The 21261-nt window shown below is 36.5% G+C and overlaps 1 protein-coding gene across 3 annotated transcripts in view; it reads left to right on the forward strand.

Annotated features, from left to right (window-relative positions):
* The window catches only part of ANO10 (anoctamin 10), a 123796-nt gene that overhangs the window by 68216 nt on the left and 34319 nt on the right, over positions 1–21261 (forward strand). For all 3 annotated transcript variants that reach the window (XM_062569386.1, XM_062569387.1, XM_062569385.1), the window contains one exon: positions 10749–10865. In XM_062569386.1, coding sequence (XP_062425370.1) covers positions 10749–10865 — 117 coding nt within the window. The remainder of the gene's footprint in view (positions 1–10748; positions 10866–21261) is intronic.

Raw genomic sequence — 21261 nt, forward strand, 5'->3', positions numbered from 1 at the left:
GGTCCTGAAGATAGTAAGCTGGCTCTTGTTACTGTTGGGGTCAGCCATCAAATGGTATGTGTTGTATCAGAGCCAGTTCCGAGGCTCGCTCTCTTTTTCAAGAACAGCCTTGCTCTTGTGCATGAGACATAGTCCTATACATCTCCATACTGTTACATTTCTCTCTCTCTCTTTTTTTCTTTCTTTCTGGAGACCTCTCCTTACCTGATGCTAGTACAAAAATGAATGGTGTTTCAGCACCATCTAGAAACTTAAGAAAAGGCATTGTAAAGAATACTTTCATATCCTTTACTTAAAGGAGAATCACTTTTCTGTCTAGTCATAAGTAAAATGAGTAAGTACAAATTGGTTCCAAATTCAGGAAATAAATATTTGCTTTCCATCATTCCATCTGTGCAGGTCCAGGACTGGTTCAAGACTCGAGGTCTACAGGATATATACTTCCATGATGCAGTCTTCTAGGTTCACAGCAAAGCCAAATCACTAATACTAGAAATTACTCCTGTTACGAGGGTAATACCTCTTCAGCGAGTTTCTCTAATACCCAGGGTAACTTTTGAAACTGAGACAAGCAGTCACTTTTGTCATCATGTTACCAGTTTCAGTTATGACTAGCAGATCAGTCACAGATATGGATGATTTTTTTTTTTATTTTTTTTCACTTCAACCTCTGGACTTTTCAGACTTTCTATGATGGCACTGGTCGGCTCTGCTGATGTTGCTGTCTGAGCAGCCTCCATTTCCCATCCAGCTCTGTCTGCAGTCGTGTGTCTTCTTCTATGTTATAGCTACTTAGAGACCTGTGTTCAGATCTAGTCACAGGTCCAAGATCTTGTCTGACATCTCAGCATTGCCTGCTTGAGGACTCTTTCATACCATATTCAGAATTGCCAGCTAATTCATTTCAAACTGAAAATGGTCTTCTCAACTGAGATAACTTCAGCAAGAGAATGAGCCAGCTGCAGTTTCTTATGGCTGATTATACCTATGTGACGAAGTTTCACAGCAGCCAAGTGATGCTTAGCCCTTTTCGTAAGCTGATTCCTAAAGGGTCTTAAAATTCTAACTGAATCTGTGAATACTACCTTATTTTTTTATTTTTTTTCCCCTCCAGAGATGCTACTTGTAGAGGGAAGAGAGCTTTTGCTAAACGTATGTTGTTAGAGCTGTTACGTAGAGAAGATTAAACTTTTGGTGATTTTCTGCTTGTTACAGCAGGCGGTTCTAAAGGCCAAACTATCAAGTCTCAAGAAAAAGAAAATCTAAGTGAATAACAGCCTGTCTTGCTGCATTATCATTTTTGCTGGTATTCCTTTGTCTTTTACATCAGAATTCTGTTGAGAACCTCATTCAGAAATGTGACTTTTTTTTTTTAATGTCCCAAGTGCTCACTGAGTTTGTGAGGAAGTAAGTGTTGGTTTATGCTAGTAGAAGTCTACTTTTGTAAAAACAGTACTACACAGATGCAGCTGTGTATATCCTGCTGGATAGAAAGGTTATCATTCTGTAGACTTTACATTTGTATTCTGATTTGCATTCTAAGTTGATAGAATGACTTGCTAACTGTAGCTTGTGACCAATGTGAAGAACGCAGCTTGTCCTTCCTCTTGCGTTCTTTTTCTCCTACTTCCCACTCCTCTTCATGGAATCACAGAATGGTTGAGGTTGGAAGGGACCTCTGGAGATCATCTAGTCCAACCCCCCTGCTCGAGCAGGGTCACATAGAGCACATTGCACAGGATCGTGTCCAGATGGGTTTTGAGTACCTCCAGAGAAGGAGACTCCACAACCTCTCTGGGCAACCTGGTCCAGGCCTCTGTCACTCTCACAGGGAAGAAATTCCCCCTCACGGTCAGGCGGAACTGCCTGTGCTTCAATTTCTGCCCTTTGCCTCTTGTCCTGTCACAAAAAACTTAGCCACTTTACGGGACTTTATTGCAAAGAGAAGAAAAATATTTGACTACTACTTTGGACATATCATATACCTGCTTACAAATGTGTTACAAATACAATTCACTGTAGCACCTTTTTTTTTTTTTGAAAAACATGCTTCTGAGATTTCCAGACACATCAGCTTTAAAAAGACATATCCTTTATTAATAAATTTGAATTAATTCTTATTTTTTGTTTTTCAAATCAAAAGCTAAAATTTTAGCCAAAATTCCAATGCTGTGTATGTACTAGAATATTAAGGTAAATTCTAGATTGTGCTATCTCATTTTTCTATTCTAAAATAGCAGAAGTGAATCATCATAAATACATAAATAGATGTACTGGCTCATCAGAATGAAGCAGAATTTTTTTCTCTCCACCAGACTATACTGTGTGTAGAATCAGGAAAAAGACAGATGAGATGTTCCATTGCCAAAGCCTCTTCTGTAAACTTAGGTTTACTCTTGTTACTCTACAATATTTGTTTTTAAATAACCCAATGAACAAGCATTTTGCAGAGAACAGTTGAACAGCCTTGTTCAAACTGAGCTCTTTAGTTCAGTGGTGTAGAGATTGCGGGGCCTGATGGCAGTTGTCATTAGCACACTTCAGTATTCTTACAGCATACAAATAAATTTAGTTCTGATGCGCTATGTAGCATTCCAGGAGAACTTTTATATTGAATGCTGTTCTAATCCAGAGGGTGGGACATGTAGTTTTATGCAGTGATTAAAAAAAAAAAGAAAATGTACTTAAATACTGCTGCACATTCCCTAAGACAATAAACCTGTGCGCAAATTAAGCCAGAAAATTTAAACTAAGATATTATTAATGTACATTCAACTTGGCACAGTGCAGACTAAATTTAAAACATGAAAGACAAACCATGTAATAAGCAGAGCTATACTTTCAGTAACATGTCTTTTTTTAAGATGCCAAAATTGCACTTTTTTTTTCTTTTTTGCAGACTCTTCTGGAGTCTGCACAAAAGTGGTCTTTATGTTCCTTTAAAAATTGAAGTAGTTATGAGAGCATTTTATAGCCTGCTTTTGTATGTGTATGACAACGTACAGCCATATACAGGAGATGTGTGACTACTGAAAAACATGATTACCTGCGCATGTCATACACGCATGCCTACAAAGGGCTCTGCATTGACTGCAGTGTTCTGTCTTGAAAGTGCGAGTTACTGTGCAAGAAATTTCTGCTCACATTTTAAAGTTGTCTCTTAGTCAGCTTGAGCAGACCAGTCATGTTCCTAACAAGTTCGAGCAGGTCAGCAGCTAAGCCTGAACTCTCCTGGCAGTGCTCTCTTGCACAAGTCTGCCATGGCCATAAAAGCTGATTTAAGAATTGCATGGCTAATTTCCAATAGCCTTGATGAAGAACTTTTATGTATCTAGGGCAGGTAGTGGTGTTCCAAAACTGAGAAGATACTTGGGAGTTTGTAAATACTGGTTTACAGAAAAGGCCAAAGAAGAGAGCCTGAGGACTTACAGATCTTTTATATGTTAAGAGACGCATCTTTTACGTGATCTTTTCAGGAGCTGGCAGCATATATATGCAAATACCTGCTGCAATGTTTGATTAAAATTAAACTTCAGCTGAGTAGAAGGCTTTTCCTTTGACCTTTATTTAAAAACAGGAATATTACTTGACTTCATCATTCTGGAAAAAAAAAAAAAAAAAAAAGAGAAAGTGATTGAATTGAATTTCCAATATGAAAATTGTAATTTTTAATTTAACTTTTCCCTACAGAATCTCATTGTTTTGGATCGGCTAGTTTTACTCTACACTTTTCAATTAATTTGTTTTTATTAAGGTTCCACAGTAACAGAGACAACAATTAATTTGCAGCTTATCTTGTGATATATTGCAATACCATTATTTTTCTCTAATGAATCATGGCTATGACATTTTATTCATTATTTAACATTGCATGATTCACCTGTTGGTCCAGATAAAATGTGCTGTGTCCCACAGAATTTACTCATAACTTCAAATAGAAGTGTAGTGAAGCAAGCCATTTACAGTAGGATGAATTCAAAGAAGAAAACTCTGCAGTACATCAAAAGTATGAATCATTCAGTGAAGATGTATTCCCAGTGTAAAATACTCTGTTTTAAATGTGTTTTTTTCAGATACAGTTATTTACTTATCTTTTCATGGTGCTGTGTGGTAAACAGATTTTTCAGAAGCAATAATAGTGTCCTTGTAAATTAGCTTTCAGAGTGTGATAAGGCAAATGTATGTAAAGCCAGATAATAGTGGGAAAAATAAGAAAATATCTGTAAATAAAATATGAGATGCATCTAGTCAAATAACTTACTGTTCACAGAGAAAGGTAAAAACTTGTCTGTGTATTATCTCTGAAGAATAACTGACTGAGACTTTTGTCTTAAAACTAAGCCCTGGATACTTTTTGTGGTTTTTTTGACAGACAAAAAGCATTGACTTTAATAGTGAAAATAGTTGAAATTCTAATATAGATCCAAGTTTATCTTTATCCTAATATAAAGAAAAATGTCAGATTGAAAAGTCTGTTAATAATCTCACAGTCTCCGGAACCAAGATAGAGTTTTGGGGAAAAAACATCTGTAAGACTGCTGAAAGTTTACTAGTTTTACTTCCATTTCTGTACATTTTGATATCTTTGAATCTGTCCCAAAATCAGTAAACAAAATAAATTGGGATTTTCATTCCTGTCTGCTTTGATTTGGACTAGGACCAGTGAGGATTATTTGGGGTAGGAGGAAGGAATCACCAGGAGCAATGGTGCTTACCATAGGTGACAATTTCTGTTCAGCACTGAACTGACTTACAGTAGTTTCAAACCTCTGGCAGAAATAATGCTTTATATGTTCTTATTAATCGCAGATCATCCAGTCACATAACTGAGAATGAATTTGAGTCCTGACAAACTGAGTTGCTTAGAATACATAATTAGATGTACTGTATTTACTTGTATCTTTTTTCATGCAGAAAAATGCGTGGCTTAGAGATAGAAGCGTAAGTTTTGCAGATTAATAGAAAATGGTAAACATTTTTTCTTGACGTGGTCATTAGGGCATTTTGACAATAAAGTATGCCTGTCAGAATGGGAACCAATATATAATGTTAGCAATCAGCTAAGAGGCACTTCATAAGGCTTGGTATTAATCATAATGCCAATTTAAATTCGATGGGCATCCTTTTTCCCACTTTTCGCTTTGAATTTATTTCAGAGCATGATCAAAGCTTTACTGTTCATTACATTCAGCATTAGCTAATTTGGCTTTTGGCAGCTCTTATCCCAGTTCCTATTAAATGCTATCCATAAATTTAGATAATGGTTGCACCAAACATTTCAGGATTATAAGATGGCAGCATATAGATAGGTGCATTATTACGCAGATTTACGGGCTGTTGGACTGCTGCAAAATTAACTATTAGAAGATATTTAAAAGTTCTAAGAAAGAAAAATTTACACCTACAGTGCTTTTTTTCACGTGTCTTTTGATTTGATTGCACATTGAACAAAATATTAGAAAAATGATGTCTTAGAACATTTCTAAAAGGCTCGTTTTCGTGCCTTGTATTTTTATAGACAGCTTTGCAAGTGTGCTGTATCGTAAAATATTTTGGGTCATAGAACATGCTGTGTTTATGCAACAAGACTAACTGGGGTTTGAGTTTGTGTACCTGTAACCTTTTTTCCCCTGGTTGCAATCAATCAGAAGTCTGTGTGTAAGAGATTGGTATAAAAATTCTTTCCTTAATAATTATTAATTTGAGCAGGTATTTCTAGAACTTGGTGAATGTTTAATATCTAGTGGTAGACTCAAAGATGGCACTTTGTATGAGCAGAGGGAGAATGTTTTCTTGGTGTTTCTTGTTGTTCATCATTACAAACATAGTTCCTTTTTAACCATTGTGAATCAGAGTTTGCTTGCACTGCTTTGTGCATTCGTTTGTACATTTCATTTTCTTTCTTTTTTTTTTTTTTTTTTTTTTTTTTTTTTTTTTTTTTTTAAGAAAACTTATTTGGTTTAACTGCATAGTGGAAGGGATCCTTGGAAAGGACTGGCAGGACTGATTCGATGGAGTATATAGAAAAAGCTGCCTGCCTTACCAGCCCTTGCCCCTCCTTTTTCGTACTCAAATGTCTCCAAAAAGTACTTAAATCAGAGAGAGTACAGAAAATATCTATAAAAAAATTGAGCAGATCTTAGAAGCTGCAAAGTATAAAGCTGGTGGCTTTATTGCAGCATCAGTTAAGTCAGTGATGGAATTTCTATGGATTTCATTGGTGGAGAGTAAGGCCAGGTCTGCCTTGTTTCTTAACTATTACTGTTGGAGAAAATGATGGAGAAGAGATGTATATCTTTCTTTTTAAAAGACTAATAAAACCATATACCATTTCAGTTCATCGATGACTGGATATGATATATTGTGGCTGTGATTTACAAATTAGTTGCAGCTTATGATTTATATTTAAAGTCTGGTTTAAGCATCTCCTAAGACTTTCAAAGAACAGGACTAAGTTTCCTTTGCTTTTTCCTTTCTAACTGGTGCTCTTAGCCTTTTTTGAAAACAGATGTGAGTACAAAAATATATACAGGAAAAAGAGACTATCCCCTACTCCGTCCTTAAAAGATGATGTTTGAAAATTTTCCACTTTTTTCTTCCTAACAAGGTTATCTTTTTCTCATCTTTTATATTGGCTTATTTTTTAAAGTCTCTTGCTTAGGAGTGCTGGTCTGGAATTGCCTTATTTTCAGTAGTGACAGCTATTTGAAGTAGTTGTAGTTCTTAGAGTAAATTTACTTCTAAAGAAAGAAACCAGAATCAATAGTCTAAAAGAAAGACTGTTTCTAAAAGAAACCAAATCAATAGTCTTGAAATGTAAGGCCAAGACTCGACAGAGAAGGGTGATGTATCAGTGATACTAGGGGCCAGTGCTGCTGATGTAGTTTAATGGTAACAAAACAAACCCTGGATCTCATGGTGTAGCTTAATAATTTTATGTGATTGAAATATGCCTTGAAGCTACATACTAAGCCTGGTATAGTTTTTGGTGTTCAATTTTGATTGTGAGGTTTTATAGTGGATTGGCAGTAAAAATACAGGTAATGATTTCTGCAGCTAGTTAGAAATGTTTCAGAAATGTAAATGTAAGGAGAGACTCTGTGCAAGCCAATATTCATCTCTTAAGACAGATACTTCTCAGTACATGTCACATAATGCCACTACCAGAAGTACGAAGTATGTTTTATGGTTCAGCTCTTGAATATTAAGACCCAGATTCAGCAAATGACTTGCATGTTATTTTTTTAATCTTTTACTTTTAAGCCTATATTTAAATGTTTTTTCTGAATATAACTGTACTTATAAATATGCTCAAAACTAAACATGTGCTCCAGTGCTTAAAACTAAACAAAAGCTCAGATGCTTTCTTGAACAGGGCTAGTACAGTCAGCTGGAGAATTCTGGTGTGCTCTTATCTTTCCAGTGCTCTGTGATGTGTTCCCTGATAAATTTAGCCACTAGTTTTTCTTGGGCAACCTTCATATTTTATTTTAATGTGTTCGTCAACTAACAGGAAAAAAAGACATTCTGTTGCAAATAATAAACAGACCAGATAATGCCATCTCTGCTTAAGCTTTCTGACACATCTTGTGATAAGACACTGTTTAGTTGTGTCTATCTTGGCCACGTTTTAGTTGGGCAGGCTGAAATTTTTCCATGACAGATGTTTTTCTCAATTTGGAGTTTTGAGTTTTTGCATTTTTACACAAACGCTTTCCCCCTTTTAAGGGGGGAGAAAACATGGGGTTTTTTAATGCGTGTTTAAAAATATAATTGCTATTGTGTTGAGAAGATATGGTGCATTCGTACTCTGAAGTAGCAGTGAAAAGGTTGACAAAAGGCTCCCTCCGGTCTCAAGAATGTACTTTATGATGTTCCTGGGAGAAAACTACCCAAAGCTGGGGAGGATGCAGGCTTCTGAAAGCTCTTTATGGGCCTTGCAGATACCAGAGGGCAGCAGATCTAGGTGCATAAAAACTTCGTCTGTAGTGAGCATGTTCCAGCTGAGAGCTGAGGCTGACTTTGCCTTACTTGTGGTACAGTGGCAAGGGGCATGAAATCAGAGGCATGGAGGTTTGTGCTTTGTTCTTCCTGTTTCCCTTGAGTTTTGGAAGAGAGGAGGAGAAAGCTGTGTCCTGCCTGAAATGCAGAAGAGATGGGTTATGCTGGCTTGGGGATAGAAGGGGTAGATGGAGCATGCAGATTGTGTCGGGAATCTGGACTTTAAGCGCGCGTGTGTGTGTGAGAGGGAGAAGAGGAGAGAAAGTCTGAAACTTAATGGCAGATGTGAAGAAGCCTTGATACAGGGCCAACACAAAATAATCTCTATGGTTTTTCTCTTCTTCCCCCACTCTGGAGTTCTGAAGGGAATACCAGAGATTTTTGCTAAGACAGATTCTGTTCACATTTCATAAAAAAAATTCATAATAACATATAGGATTTGAAGCTTTAAAAGCAGCGTTTATGATAATGTTCATAAGACACAGCAGAAGAAAAGCCCTTATTAAAGTCCTGCCACTTTGGCAAATCCACTCTATTAGCAAGTCTCTCTAATGAAAACAGTTGACTCTAAAAGTGGGAAGGAAAGTTTAGTCATGCTTTCTTTCTATGTATATTGCAGGAATATTTTTTCATGAATTTATTTTATTGCTATCTACTAAAGATAATTGAATTTAACTTCCTCAGTTTAATGGAAATTTTTCTGTGTCTGTATTACTCCCTTGGTAGAAGTCTTTTTGATTTCCCTCCTCCTCTTTTCTTTTACCCTCAGAAGGCTCCAAGATCCTCAATATTATTGCCACAGAAAGATTGATTTATTCTTGTTCTATTCTTAGTCTTTGATCTGAGTTTAGTTTAATGTCAGAATCCTGTGATCTAGAGTCCTAGCAGAAAATCCTATTATTTCCCTGTTTTCTGCTCTGACAATAACATAATCCTGTGCTGATACTTTCCTTGATATTCACAAAGGTATTTTGTGTACGCCAGTAGAGGTTAGAGGTTCAAAGTCTCATTCTCATAGGTAGAGCCTTGTGCAGAGTTCCTAATCTCTGAAGAATTAGTGGCCAATGACCATCTCGTTTTATAGTAGATACTGGTTCTAGACTAGGTCCAGATTTCTTATTTCATTTGAAAGTATTTGTAAATATTAGATTCTACAACAGGTTTTTGATATGAAATTGTATTGAAGTCTTTCTAAGCTGACACTTGACATGCACTTTATCTGCTGATCAGCAATACAACTGCTACTGTTTTATTTATTTATTTATTTATTTATTTATTCCAAGTGTGAAGAGACTTTGATGGAATTGCTGCAGACAGGCCACTTTTGAAATCGAATCAGCTCTTTAAAATTTGAAGAATTTAACTCTAATTTGAATTTTCTGTTTTAGAAGATATACGGTTGGAGACTCTGCTGCAAAACACAGTTACTATTTCTGCTTTTGTCAGTAACTTTGCAGAAGAGAATAGTTCTGGTGCTCTCAGTACCTGGCAGGAGACCACAGGGCATCTGATGGCCTTGCATTTAGCAGAGGTGAAAGACTCATTGCCATCTCTCTGTCTACCTGCTTGGCAGATGGCAAAATGGGAGGAAACTTTGTTGTTAGCATCAGGTAGCATACGGCTTGTGTAAATGTTATCCTAGGTTTTATTCACAGTGAAATAGTCCTCTCATAGTCTTTATGAAGAGCGTGTTATTGGAAACAACATTCCTTTTTAATGGTTGCATTTAGGAAAAAATGGTTTGATTTGTAACTATTGTTTAAAAAAATTTTGTGAGGAATTTTTAGTATTAGACAAATAAGTTTTCACCAGTTTTAGCAATTTTGGATGAACTTAACTATTTTTGTTTTATAAAATATTCATATTTATGGTCATATAACTTTATACTATGAAAGAGAATTTAGATGTCTTGTCTGGTAATTTATATTGTACTCTTAAAACATCTCTTTTCTGAAAATAGATGATTCCCCTTCCTGGATCTGATTTGCAGGAATTATACTAAAACAAGATTCAGAAATCCATACGTACGATGCATGATAAAATAATACAGCTACTCATACCCCTACTTGTTCTTCAGTTTCTCATGAATGATTACTTGTATTTCGTCAGTCAGATTACAGCTATAAAATGCAATACAAACTGTTATTAAAATTAGGTACAGAAGTTGCTTGAATCATACAACCCACATTCATCATTTCTTCCAGCTATTTTCCCAATTTTATTAATGTTACTCCTATTTCACAAGAGTGCAAGAGATCTCAGTAATCGTTTTTTGAAAGATGTTATCAAATGAAAGCTGTTGCTCTAAGGTCAGGGTATTTGTTTGAAAACTCAAAATTTCAGAACAGGTTCTCTAGGTGTTATGAGGTGGAATTGAATAGATGTTTACTTAGGAGTGCTTTTAGGATTTAATGATTTTTCTAATGCAGAAATTCTGAGTTTGTTCAGCATAGTTTTACAGTAAGCTTGTACTGTGACGTATAGATCACAGAATGGTTGAGGCTGGAAGGGACCTCTGGAGATCATCTAGTCCAACCCCCCCTGCTCAAGTACCATCACCTAGAGCACGTAAACAGAAAAAAATACAGAGTAGATGGTACTCGCTGTTGTTATAGTATCTTATCACTTCTGTACGTGTCACAAGAAATACTTGTTTAATACATCTGTTAGTAAAATTTGCAAAACTATTATACTGTTCTTTCTTTTTCCAATTATATAAAACTATGTTTTTCTTACTTTTTTTCTAGCATATGCTACTTGCAATGAAGTTTGTCATGGCATTTGTAATTCCTGATAAACCAAGAGATATCCAGATAAAATTGGCTAGGTTGGAATTTGAATCTCTGGAGGCACTCAAGCAACAGGTAAGAGGAACTAACTTACAAAGCAGTGAAAAGCTTTAGGGGCATTAAAGAAAGATAGATCACGAAGATTGTCTACTTCAGTTCTAGGTGAATAAATACCAAGGATGTTGAAATTCCTGTAACATTGTATTAAATTTAGCTGATTAAAGATATTCCACCTCTGCCCTGAAGGTTGCTCTGCCCAAAGCTGGAGTGGGTGAATGGGATGTAGAACAGTCAGTATACAGGGTACAGCCCATGCTATTAATAAATAGAAATCAGCACTAGTTTGCTTCAACATACTGGACTGTAAACTCTAGTATTTCTGATACTACTTCACGTTCTGTTAAGCCATTACAGCTTAAGGCATGGGGCAGACAGCTGGAAGTTTTAACTGATTCGTCTGTCCTTTTAACCCAACAACATATGCAAGTCAACACCAGGAAGATTGTTTGCAGACAATTTGAAATTTCTGATATTCTAGTAATACAGGAACATATAATGTATGTTGTCCTTGTGTGCGTGCATATACTTTGTTTATAATGTCACCTTTGAAGGACTTTGGGCTCTAAGAATGAATAAGCCAGGAGGTGTTTGTTGTTGCAACGCTATGATTGTTTTTCTTGCTGAAATACCATCAAAAGTAAACAGTAGCTTGCATAAACAGAAATTATAAGCATACTGATGTGAACTTTTAAAAAAAATACTGAAATAATTATATTGAGAATTAAGTATGCATGTGGAAAGTGTAACATTGTCTTAATTTCCTGTCCACACAATTCTCATTTGGTTGTATTAAGTTTTTTACAATATAGTTAACAACCATCCCAAAGCTATTTAGGGAAATAAGCACTAGATTTTTCTCCTAAAAACACGTGTTTAAGCAAATGCTTCTGTAGAGATAGAGATGGAGATCACAAGAGGTGAAGAATTGTATGGGATTAGCTTTAGTATAGTGTAGGGATTCTATAAAGCTAGTTCTGCAGTGGTAGTGTACTTTAGGAGTTTCCAACTGTATGATACTAGATAGGGATTTCCAAACTTGCTTAGGTATCAGAAATAAAATAGCATGGAACTACGAAGAGTAATTCACCTATTTTTTTGCGAGCTCAGATATTTTTATGCTATGCTGCATTATTTTACCATGAACATATCGTTTGTGTGTTCCAGATGCAGATGTGTAACCTTCTGTATTCTTTGATATTTGTGTAAAATTGTAGATCACTTTTTAAAACACATACCATAATTGCGTTTTACAAAATACTCTGTTAATTCTGGGCAAACTGTGCCCAGAAATAATACATTGCCGTTTCTAGGAAAAACCCACGCAGTCTTATGTGCTAGAACATCCCTATCTGGGTCAGCACTGTCTTCCATAATCAACTGTAACAAATAAAATCCAAATTACAGTTGAAGCTACCACCTGATAGTTTTGTTTTGCCTTTCTCTAATATTTGTGTGTGAAGTTACTAGGAGCTGATCATGGATCTCATGTACTTTTTAGATAAAATTAAGAGGAACAGGACTGCAATTCTGTTTTAGTTATTCTTTCTCTGTTTTTATTTTGTAGACAGGCAAAACTAGGTCATCCACTGGAACCTTAAGCTCAAGTGAATACAGTCACCTTTGGTTATAACATGCCAGCTGGAATACACAGATTCTGTTCCAGTATGAGTTTATATGTCAACAGTTAGGATGTAATCTCCTTTCCAAGCCTCTGTGCATTCACTGTGATAGTATATGCCTGATCCCTTGTTCTTCAGAGTTGTTCCATTAATAAAACAAAAGGTTAGTCTGAATTTCAGTAAGAACCTGAACCCTTGCAATTCTCTCATACTTTCAGTTTGAACCTTTTTACAGGATTTGGGAAGAGTATTGCCTGGTTTTAGGATGTCTAAACACAAGTACCCACCATCACCTTTTTATATTTCCTCTGATTGTTTCCATGCTATGTATCCCACAGATGCATAGAAATTTGGAGTTTTTCTCTAGTGCGTTAGTTTTTTGAGTGCATGAAGGCAAAGTATCTGCATTTAAAAATAATACATTGACAGTACAAAAAGATATTGAAGCATTTATTTTAGGAGCATGTTTTCAAGTTCTTCTAGCTAAATATAAACAGATTGTTACAGATACATCTCTTGGTATTAAGAGTCGTCATGGTAATTTAAGCCAGATATCTTATTTTCAAACAACATCTCCCACTCTGCTCTTGTGTCACCCTTCTCCAACTTACAAAACAATGTAGAAATAAAACAGTGGGGCAAACATGTTGTGAGATCACATATTACGTAGAAATTAGTTTATATAATTCTATGCAAATGTGTTTCACATCCCTCTCTAATGCCATCCAGACATGCATACTGTTGTGTTCTGTCATATGAGGTTTAGGTTAAAGTGATGCCTATTTTTTCAATGCTTTTTGGACCACCACTCTCTTGAGATGTGGGATACTAGAGGGATATTAACACAACTGGACTGTAATCCTATTTTACATGCCAAATAGGATATTAAGCTCCTTATATTGTATATAGAGCAAATCTCCTAATATAGCTGCTTTGAACAGTTGTATTGATTACGTTTGGGTTCCTTAACTTTAGCCAATGTGAACACATTCATATTTTCATTACTGCTAAGATAATTATTTTTTGACCTGGTGCAGCAGGACTGTAACTATTCTGTGTTCAAATTCATTTTCAAATTGAGTTAGTGTCCCTTTGAAAGTGATTTTAGGAAATACAGCATCCTAATTCCTTGACGGACATGAATAATGATCATAAGAGCTTACTTAAAAACTCTTACATGGTAAACAAACAAACCCCTGTAATTTCAGAAAAACTCATTTTATATTGGAAAGACTATCATTTTGAAGTTCTAAGAATGTAAGGAAGGTCTTTAGAAAGTTCTGAAATGTTTCTTTTTAACATTTGTTTATGTATTTTGTGTTAAGAGCGGATAGTTTGTTGAATAATTTGAGATAATTACTAGTATAATCCTCACCAGTGTGAGGATGCTGTAGCATTGGAGAAAGTGGAAATGACCCAGTTTTGAAGGAGAAGCTGGACTTTGTCCTGTGACAGACTGAGACCAAAAAGGGAAACATACCAGACTACAGTTTCTGACCCTGGAGCCCGTTTGGGTTCTGCCTTATCCCTGAAGAGCAAACACAGCAGTGATAACAGCAGTAAAGAGAGAAATAAATACTGATGCAAAAAAGCCTTTTTCATAGTAACTGTAGGGGACATAGAAAGGAACAGAGGTATGTTTTGGGGGCTTTGTTTTTTTTTGTTCTGTGCAGCTCTCTGCATACCCCCCAACCTTTCCTCCATTAGGAAATCTATGTAAAAATGCCTTAATTCTTGTTCCCTAGCTTCCTTTCTTAATGTGGTGACAGTATCTTCTAACAGGAATGCCTTTTCTTTCCGATAAGTGAAAATCTTTCTGTATTTGTCTGAAGAAGCATGTACATCTGTTGGATGTTATGGTACCTGCTCCACCAGAAGGAGATTCCAGGTAGATACATCCTCATGAGCAAGAGGCGCAGTCAGCGTATATTTTTCTCAACTGCCAGTAATGAAAAGGGTCAAGCTCATTAAACAGCTGCCATGTAGCCTGAAAATATACCTCCTTTATCCTCCCTGGTGTATTTCTTTCCAGAATGGGACAAAGCAATCTCTTCATTCAGCCTGGCCCAAATGGAGAAAGATCTTTTGTTCTTTTGTACAGCATCTTACGCGGTGGTCATACTGTCTGCATTAGAACTGCTTGGCAGTGGCAGTGTATTCTGAATATCTATGAACAATTACTTAAGTCACTTCAGAATGAGATCTGGGTATTTCAAAGTCAGTAGTGCAACTTCTTAAGAATTTCCAGCAGAATGCGAAGTATTTCGAAAGAATAGTGGGGGTAATACTTGCTAGGTTTTTCTCCAACAATATCGTCCTTTTCATGAAAATGAGTCTGCTGCCTCTCAGTTCTGTGTCTGAAGTACAAGAACTGGAGAATACTGTGGCTGATCTCTGCATCATCCTTGCTGACCGAAGGTGGCTTCAAACATGCTAGTGCATTGATTAGCTTCTTTTTGAAAGGGATGTTGAGGAAATGACAGACAGACAAATTGCTGTCTGTTTGCATAGTTACAAGCATTTGGAGTGCTTCCACTCCCTCCCTGCTCATACAGATATTCCGGCATTTGGAAGTTGCTATTCTTTCTAATAACCTTACACTTTAAGAAATTTCAGTACTTTTAACATTGCAATTCTCTGCACTGCACCACCTCTAATAATTGTAAGGCTTCTTGGTTGTTGACAGCAATGATTGCACCTGGCCATTCCCCTAGGAATAGTACCCACTAGTACTAACCACATCCTTTCCGGAAGAAATAGCCTACATTTGAGTGTGCCGACTCCTCTTGGCCACTTTCTTGTTAGAGTGCTTAGCTTCTTTGAGAACAACTTAGTATAGCACTGGGCTAAACAGAGAAATAGTGCTAACTTACTGTTTCCTACCTTCGGCAAAGTGCATTTATGCTTGCGCCTTGCACTTCTGAAGCTGTTCGTGTTGCAGAGGTTTTCTGCTTACCAATACATGTCTCAGAATGTGACTGGGAGTGTGATGGGCCAACATAGCTGCTTGGACTGGCCATAAACCTTAGATATATCCCTTCCCTTTTTGGGGAGGGGAAAGAACAGGGGTTTTTTTTTGTTGTTGTTTGTTTGTTTGTTTGTTTGTTTACCACTTTGGGGGATGCTGGTCTTTAGTGCTTAAAATCCTACTTATTCATCTTGCAAAATGGAAGCTGAAAACAGTTTTTGTAAATCTAAAAAAATCTAAAACTCAATGGATAATTGTGTCATTCAGTATTGTAATTACCAGAATTAGAGAGGTTGGAGAAGGACTAACTATAACCTCAGCAGTACCCTTTAAAACACCGGTGATACAAAAAGCAGCAGCTTGTTCTGTGCTTGCTGGCAAGGCTGAGGAAACACAAACCTGCAGTCAGTATGGAAGAGAGGCAAGTAGCTGAAATGAAAAGATTTCATTCAACCTGTCAAAGATTTGCAAGGCAATCTATCAGAAAGCATGTTGAAACTTGAGCCAAAATATTGAATTTACATTATACTAGAATGAAATGAAATTAAACACTTGCTTTATGTTTTGTCAAAAAGTTTTACTTGAAATTAGTATTGTTTCTAAACAATTATTTCTAATGAAGTTGCGTTTTTCCAGTAAAAACACATTGCTAAATTTTTGATAGGCTCTGGTGGTTTGTATAACCTGTACATAACTCACATGATGTTAAAATAGGATGATTATTAATCAAATATGTTTATTGTGTTTTTTAAGAATCCAAACCTGTTAATTCAACTTTGAAAATGCAGTTTTTCCCTAGTGAGTAGTCAGAATGCCTCTAGGCATGTTTTAGTATAACATTTGCATGTGTTTGGTAGCAGGAGAGATTTAATGCAAATACGATTAATTAATTTTCATAACATAACATAACATTTAAAAATAGAAATGCAGTCTCTCTTAAGAGGATATGCTGTGTTCAAACATAATTTTGCAAATACATTTTAATTGTCAGTGTCTTAATACTAGACCTTTCTTGAGAGTATGTTTTTGAAACTTGCTTTCAACGTAGAAGTGCTGGCAAACAAAATAAATGATGTTCCCTTGACAAAATAGAATGAAAAGCCCAAAATTAATTTGGAGAGAAAATTTTTGTTCCTCATTTTGCAGCTTCAACTGAAGGTGAGATGATATCAAGTCTCTCTGGTTTGTAGATAAATGTAACCTTGTTGAGAGTTAACAGCATAAATGAAGACCTTTAAATAAAAATGATTATTATGTGATGATAACTGAAACTGTGACGTACTCTTAATAGAAAAAAAACGAACACCAGATTTCCAGAAGGTACAATTTTATTTTCCAAACAACTCATTCCTTTTCTGTGACTATTGCCAAGAGTGTATTTGCCCATTAAGTTAAGTTTCCTTAACAGCCAAATCACTGTGGAAAGACGACCTGTTCTACCTTTCTCAGATCATGATCTAAAGTCTGGTGGTGGAATTAGGACAACCGAGTCCTTTCTTTTTGCATAGCATCTCAGATCATGACACAATACCATATCAACAAGGAAACCTGGAGCAAGGGGATAGGATAAAGCTACCTTAAAATTGTTCGTACTGTAGGAATGCTGCAGTTACATCAGGCTTTTATGGCTTCTGAAACCAGAAGGGATCCCGATTGTATTTGAACTGGCTTGAATACGGGGGAAGAGGCTGTTCCATTTCCCATACAAATGAGAGTGAAGTGTGAAAGTCTGAAAGTCAAACCAAATTCAGAAGGACTTCTATATTACAGATGTTTAAATAATGGTTGCACCTGTTACTGAGAAGGTGAATGAAATCTATCTTGCTAAAATTCCTTCAAAAGAAAAGTGTCTCAAAGGTTAAACTTAACAAAATTTCATTGTTGAATCATGGTGAGCCTAAATAGAACTTGAGGTGTTAAAAGAAGTAGTATTTGTTGTAAGCAACTATGGACTCGTACATGCCTATCACATTTTAAGTTTTTTCAGCTTTGTGTCACGTTAAAAGATGCCAATAAGAACAGTAAGCCTTTAAAGGAAATGCTAGTTTTATTGAAATATTAAACTAGACACTGGAAAGCTCGCTGTAGGAGCTAAAAGTCAGTAAACAGGATATGTCTCAACTTTTCAGAGATAATGGATTATAGTCAAATTTTAGATGTTCAAATACTACCTTATGCCCCCCCCATCAACCCTAAACTTTTTTTTTTAATTGCTTCCCTGGCATCCTGCCTACAAGGAGAATTCTTTTTGAGAATAACTGGAGATCAAAAAGCAAGAAGCAGAAAATTCCTGAAAAAGAGACAAAAATTAAAAAAATATATTGATGTCTGTGTGATACCAGTGCTGACACTTGCACTGTAACTAAATCTTTGCACTTGCTATGCAGCCTGATTGTGGTGATTCTTAAGAAACAAGTGTCAAATATGCTACGTGTTGACTATGTAATCACTGGGATTTTTATTCATTTTAAACTTGAAAAATCTATTTTTCAAGTCTAAATTCTATTTGAATACTGATGCATTTTGTTGTATAAGTAGCAGCACGTCCATGAGATGAGTAATATGCGTGTCGAATGTAATATATAGGACTTAAGTAGCACATGCTCTGTGTGTGGTAGAGCAGCGCTTATGTAAATGTTTTTTCAAACTTCTACCACGGAGTGCTTTGTAAAGACTGCTTTGTGGACCATTGTTTTCTGCACTCTTTAGTATCTAATTCTGTACATTCCCCGCAGCATCTAACCAGTTGATATAATTGAAAATGTATTGAGAGGGAAGTTTTCATAAGTCAACTAAGACATGAACGCTTGTTATGTTTGTTCTGTATTACATTCCCCATTTTACAGGCTATGTTGTTGACCTGGACATCTAAGTTAAAAAGGTATTGAGTTTGAATGGTAGGCTACAGCTTTTTTTATAAACACAGATAAGTACTAATAAACAAGGCATAAACAGTGTTGAGTACATACATGCAGAGCATCTTCGTATAATTCACGCAGAAGCAAAATTTCTCAGCCCAGTCAAGGACTATGCTGCATAGGAAAGGAGGAGACCTCTTCTTCAGGCATTTAGATCTGTTGTCCTCTTCTGAATTTAGTCCCACTACCATCTTTCCTGATATTTTCCACTGCAACTATGGCTTGAGATTCAGTCTCCTAAGGCATTTTTATTGCAGAGAATGAGCCCTTGGCCATCACAGGCTGGACCCTGTCCTGTATGTCTTGGGTCTCTGTAACACCTAAGCAGTGATAATTTACAATTTATGCAGTTAACTCTCTGATTACTTCTCTGTGTTATTGATGTCCATTAAGATGACCAAAAATAAAAATATGAAGCCTATTAGTGTTAGCAATGAATTATCTTAAAGTATTAACTCTCCTCTACTCCGTAGTCAATATTGTTGAGGATGGTTGTGATCCTTGCTCTTTCTCTTCCCCAGCTGGGCAGAAAAAGACTGCACTGCAGGAGGTTTCAGGTTTCAAAAGCCTCTGGCTTTTAAGGTGCCTCACTGGAGACACCTGCCTTGCAGGTGGTTGTGGGTGATTGATTCTTGGATGGCTTAGTGTCCCTGAGAAGCCAGTTGGTTCCCATAGCTGAGCAACATACGGTAGCATTTGGGTTTTTGTTTGGAATCTTTGTGGCACTCATCATTTTCTAGAACAAATTATCTACTCTTTTATTTCATGTACATTGTGTCATGTTATATGCAGGTTATGTGGCAGCTCAGTTTTGTGCATTTGCTGTGTTTTTGCTCCCTCTTGAAATCTGTGATAATTCACAGATTTGAATGTAGTAAAATTTGTGTGGAAGAAAACCTTCCAAGTGAACAGATGAGTGGAAGAAAACCTTCCAAGTGAACAGATGAATGTGAAGCAGCTTGCTGCAACAAAGGTGTTTTTATTTGTTTTAACTCCAGTGGATTAGAAGGCTTCTGCAAACTCTGCATATATTCATCTGTGTCAGTTAACAAATAATTATATCTGACATAAATATCTACATTGTATCAGAACAGAGACTGCCCTTCTGTCCACAGATGATTAGCAAATAGCTGTTGTGTGTAAACACCCAATTTTAAAAACTTACTATAGCCATAATGGAAAGAACTTTACTATGATGTCCTAAATCATTTTATCCTGTGCCAATATCCAGACTGATATCTAGACTAAGTTTGAAGACAACTTTTAAGAGTTTAAGGTTTGATAGAATCCTAGGCTCGTGTAGGTTGGAAGGGACCTACAGTAGTTATCTAGTCCAGCGTCTTCCTGTTGAGCTGTTTGATGTAGCTAAAGCTCCTTGTGGGATATTAATTCATTATTTGCTTTCTGGGGCACATTAAATTGTATACAAGACTTTTCTGTGTGAATACATGTATGTGTAAAAACAAAAAGACCCACCTCTGTCACTAGTAGAGAAGGGGCAGCGCTAACTCCAAATTGAATATGTGTATGACACGATACCACCAAAAACATTTGGACTGTATATTTCACAGATACTGTAAATGAGGAAAGCAACACTTTCACTCATTATTATGTGACCATGCTGGAGATTCAGGGATGGGCATTACTTGACTGAGATGATACTGATGAGGGACTGCAGAAACTTCTGTCACTTGACAGAGTGCAGAAGGATATCTAATCCTAAGGAATGAGCAGATGCAGCCTCCACGTGTGAAGGGGAAGGGAGATTCAGTCCCCTCTGCATTATCTGCATTTCAGATCAGGCAACAGGATCATGTCCCTGTGTTGAGTCATACAGCCAGATGCAGACATGGGGCATCAGCCAAAAATAAATTTTTACCTTCTTTTTTCTATTTCTCATGTATTTGCCATTAAAGCAACCTGCCAACTTCCTTAACAGAGGACTGGTAGTACTTGTATTCCTAAAAGAACTTCTTTTGGTCCTTTTAATTTGGTGCGTAGGATTAGGGAGTCAGAAAGGAGCTGTGATGCCACACCAAGAATGCAGGTGATGACACAAAGGGGACAGGAGGATTAGGACCTCTGCAGAGATTAAGTTCTATTAGTTTTTCTAGTTAGTGCTCATTTAATGTATATACAGGAACAAGTCTTATCTGCTTTAGGTACATTTATGAGAATTTTGGCCCTGATATCAGCAATTCTTTTTTAATGCATATACAGATAATTCTCTTGAGATATGTGATGGTCTGAACCAATAGTTTGTGGCCTTTCCTGCCATAATGAAGGAGAGGTTATTTAATGATGTGCGTCCTACAAGACTCTATTTAGCTCATCAAGGAGAGAGTTGAGAGATGCCTTGTCTTGTATGTGTATATATGTGTGTGTGTGTGTGTATATATATATATATGTGTGTGTGTGTTTCCCTAGGAGTGGGAAAGACAGTGGGAGACTTCCTAACATTCTTGATAAAAACATAATGTACCACGGTGGCTGAAATTGGAAGTTAGATGCATTCAGTCTGAAACAGACACAATCTTGTGTCTGTGGAAATATCTGAAATATCTGAAATGTGAAAATATCTGACCCACTTAGATGTGGAATGTACTAAGAGTGGCTGTACTAGGAAAAAGAAAGGTCTGTGTATCTTGATATCCTGTATCTACCAGCAGCCCCAAAGAGATGCCTAGGGAAAAACAGAAAAACATGGCAAGCAGGTATTATGCTTCCTGTTAGTATGTTCCCACCTTCCAGTCATTTTCAGCTTGGATTTTCTAATCCAAATGCAGTTTCTTTGTATTAGTAACTCTCAGTGCTTTTTTCTTCTATAATCTTGTCCTGTCTCCCTTTGAACCATTTTTAGCTTTAGGATCCACAAAATCCTTTGGCAAGAATTCCTGCAACTTGAT

The sequence above is a fragment of the Rhea pennata genome, chromosome 2 (genome assembly GCF_028389875.1).
Source record: "Rhea pennata isolate bPtePen1 chromosome 2, bPtePen1.pri, whole genome shotgun sequence".
In the NCBI taxonomy this organism is placed as follows: Eukaryota; Metazoa; Chordata; class Aves; order Rheiformes; family Rheidae; genus Rhea; species Rhea pennata.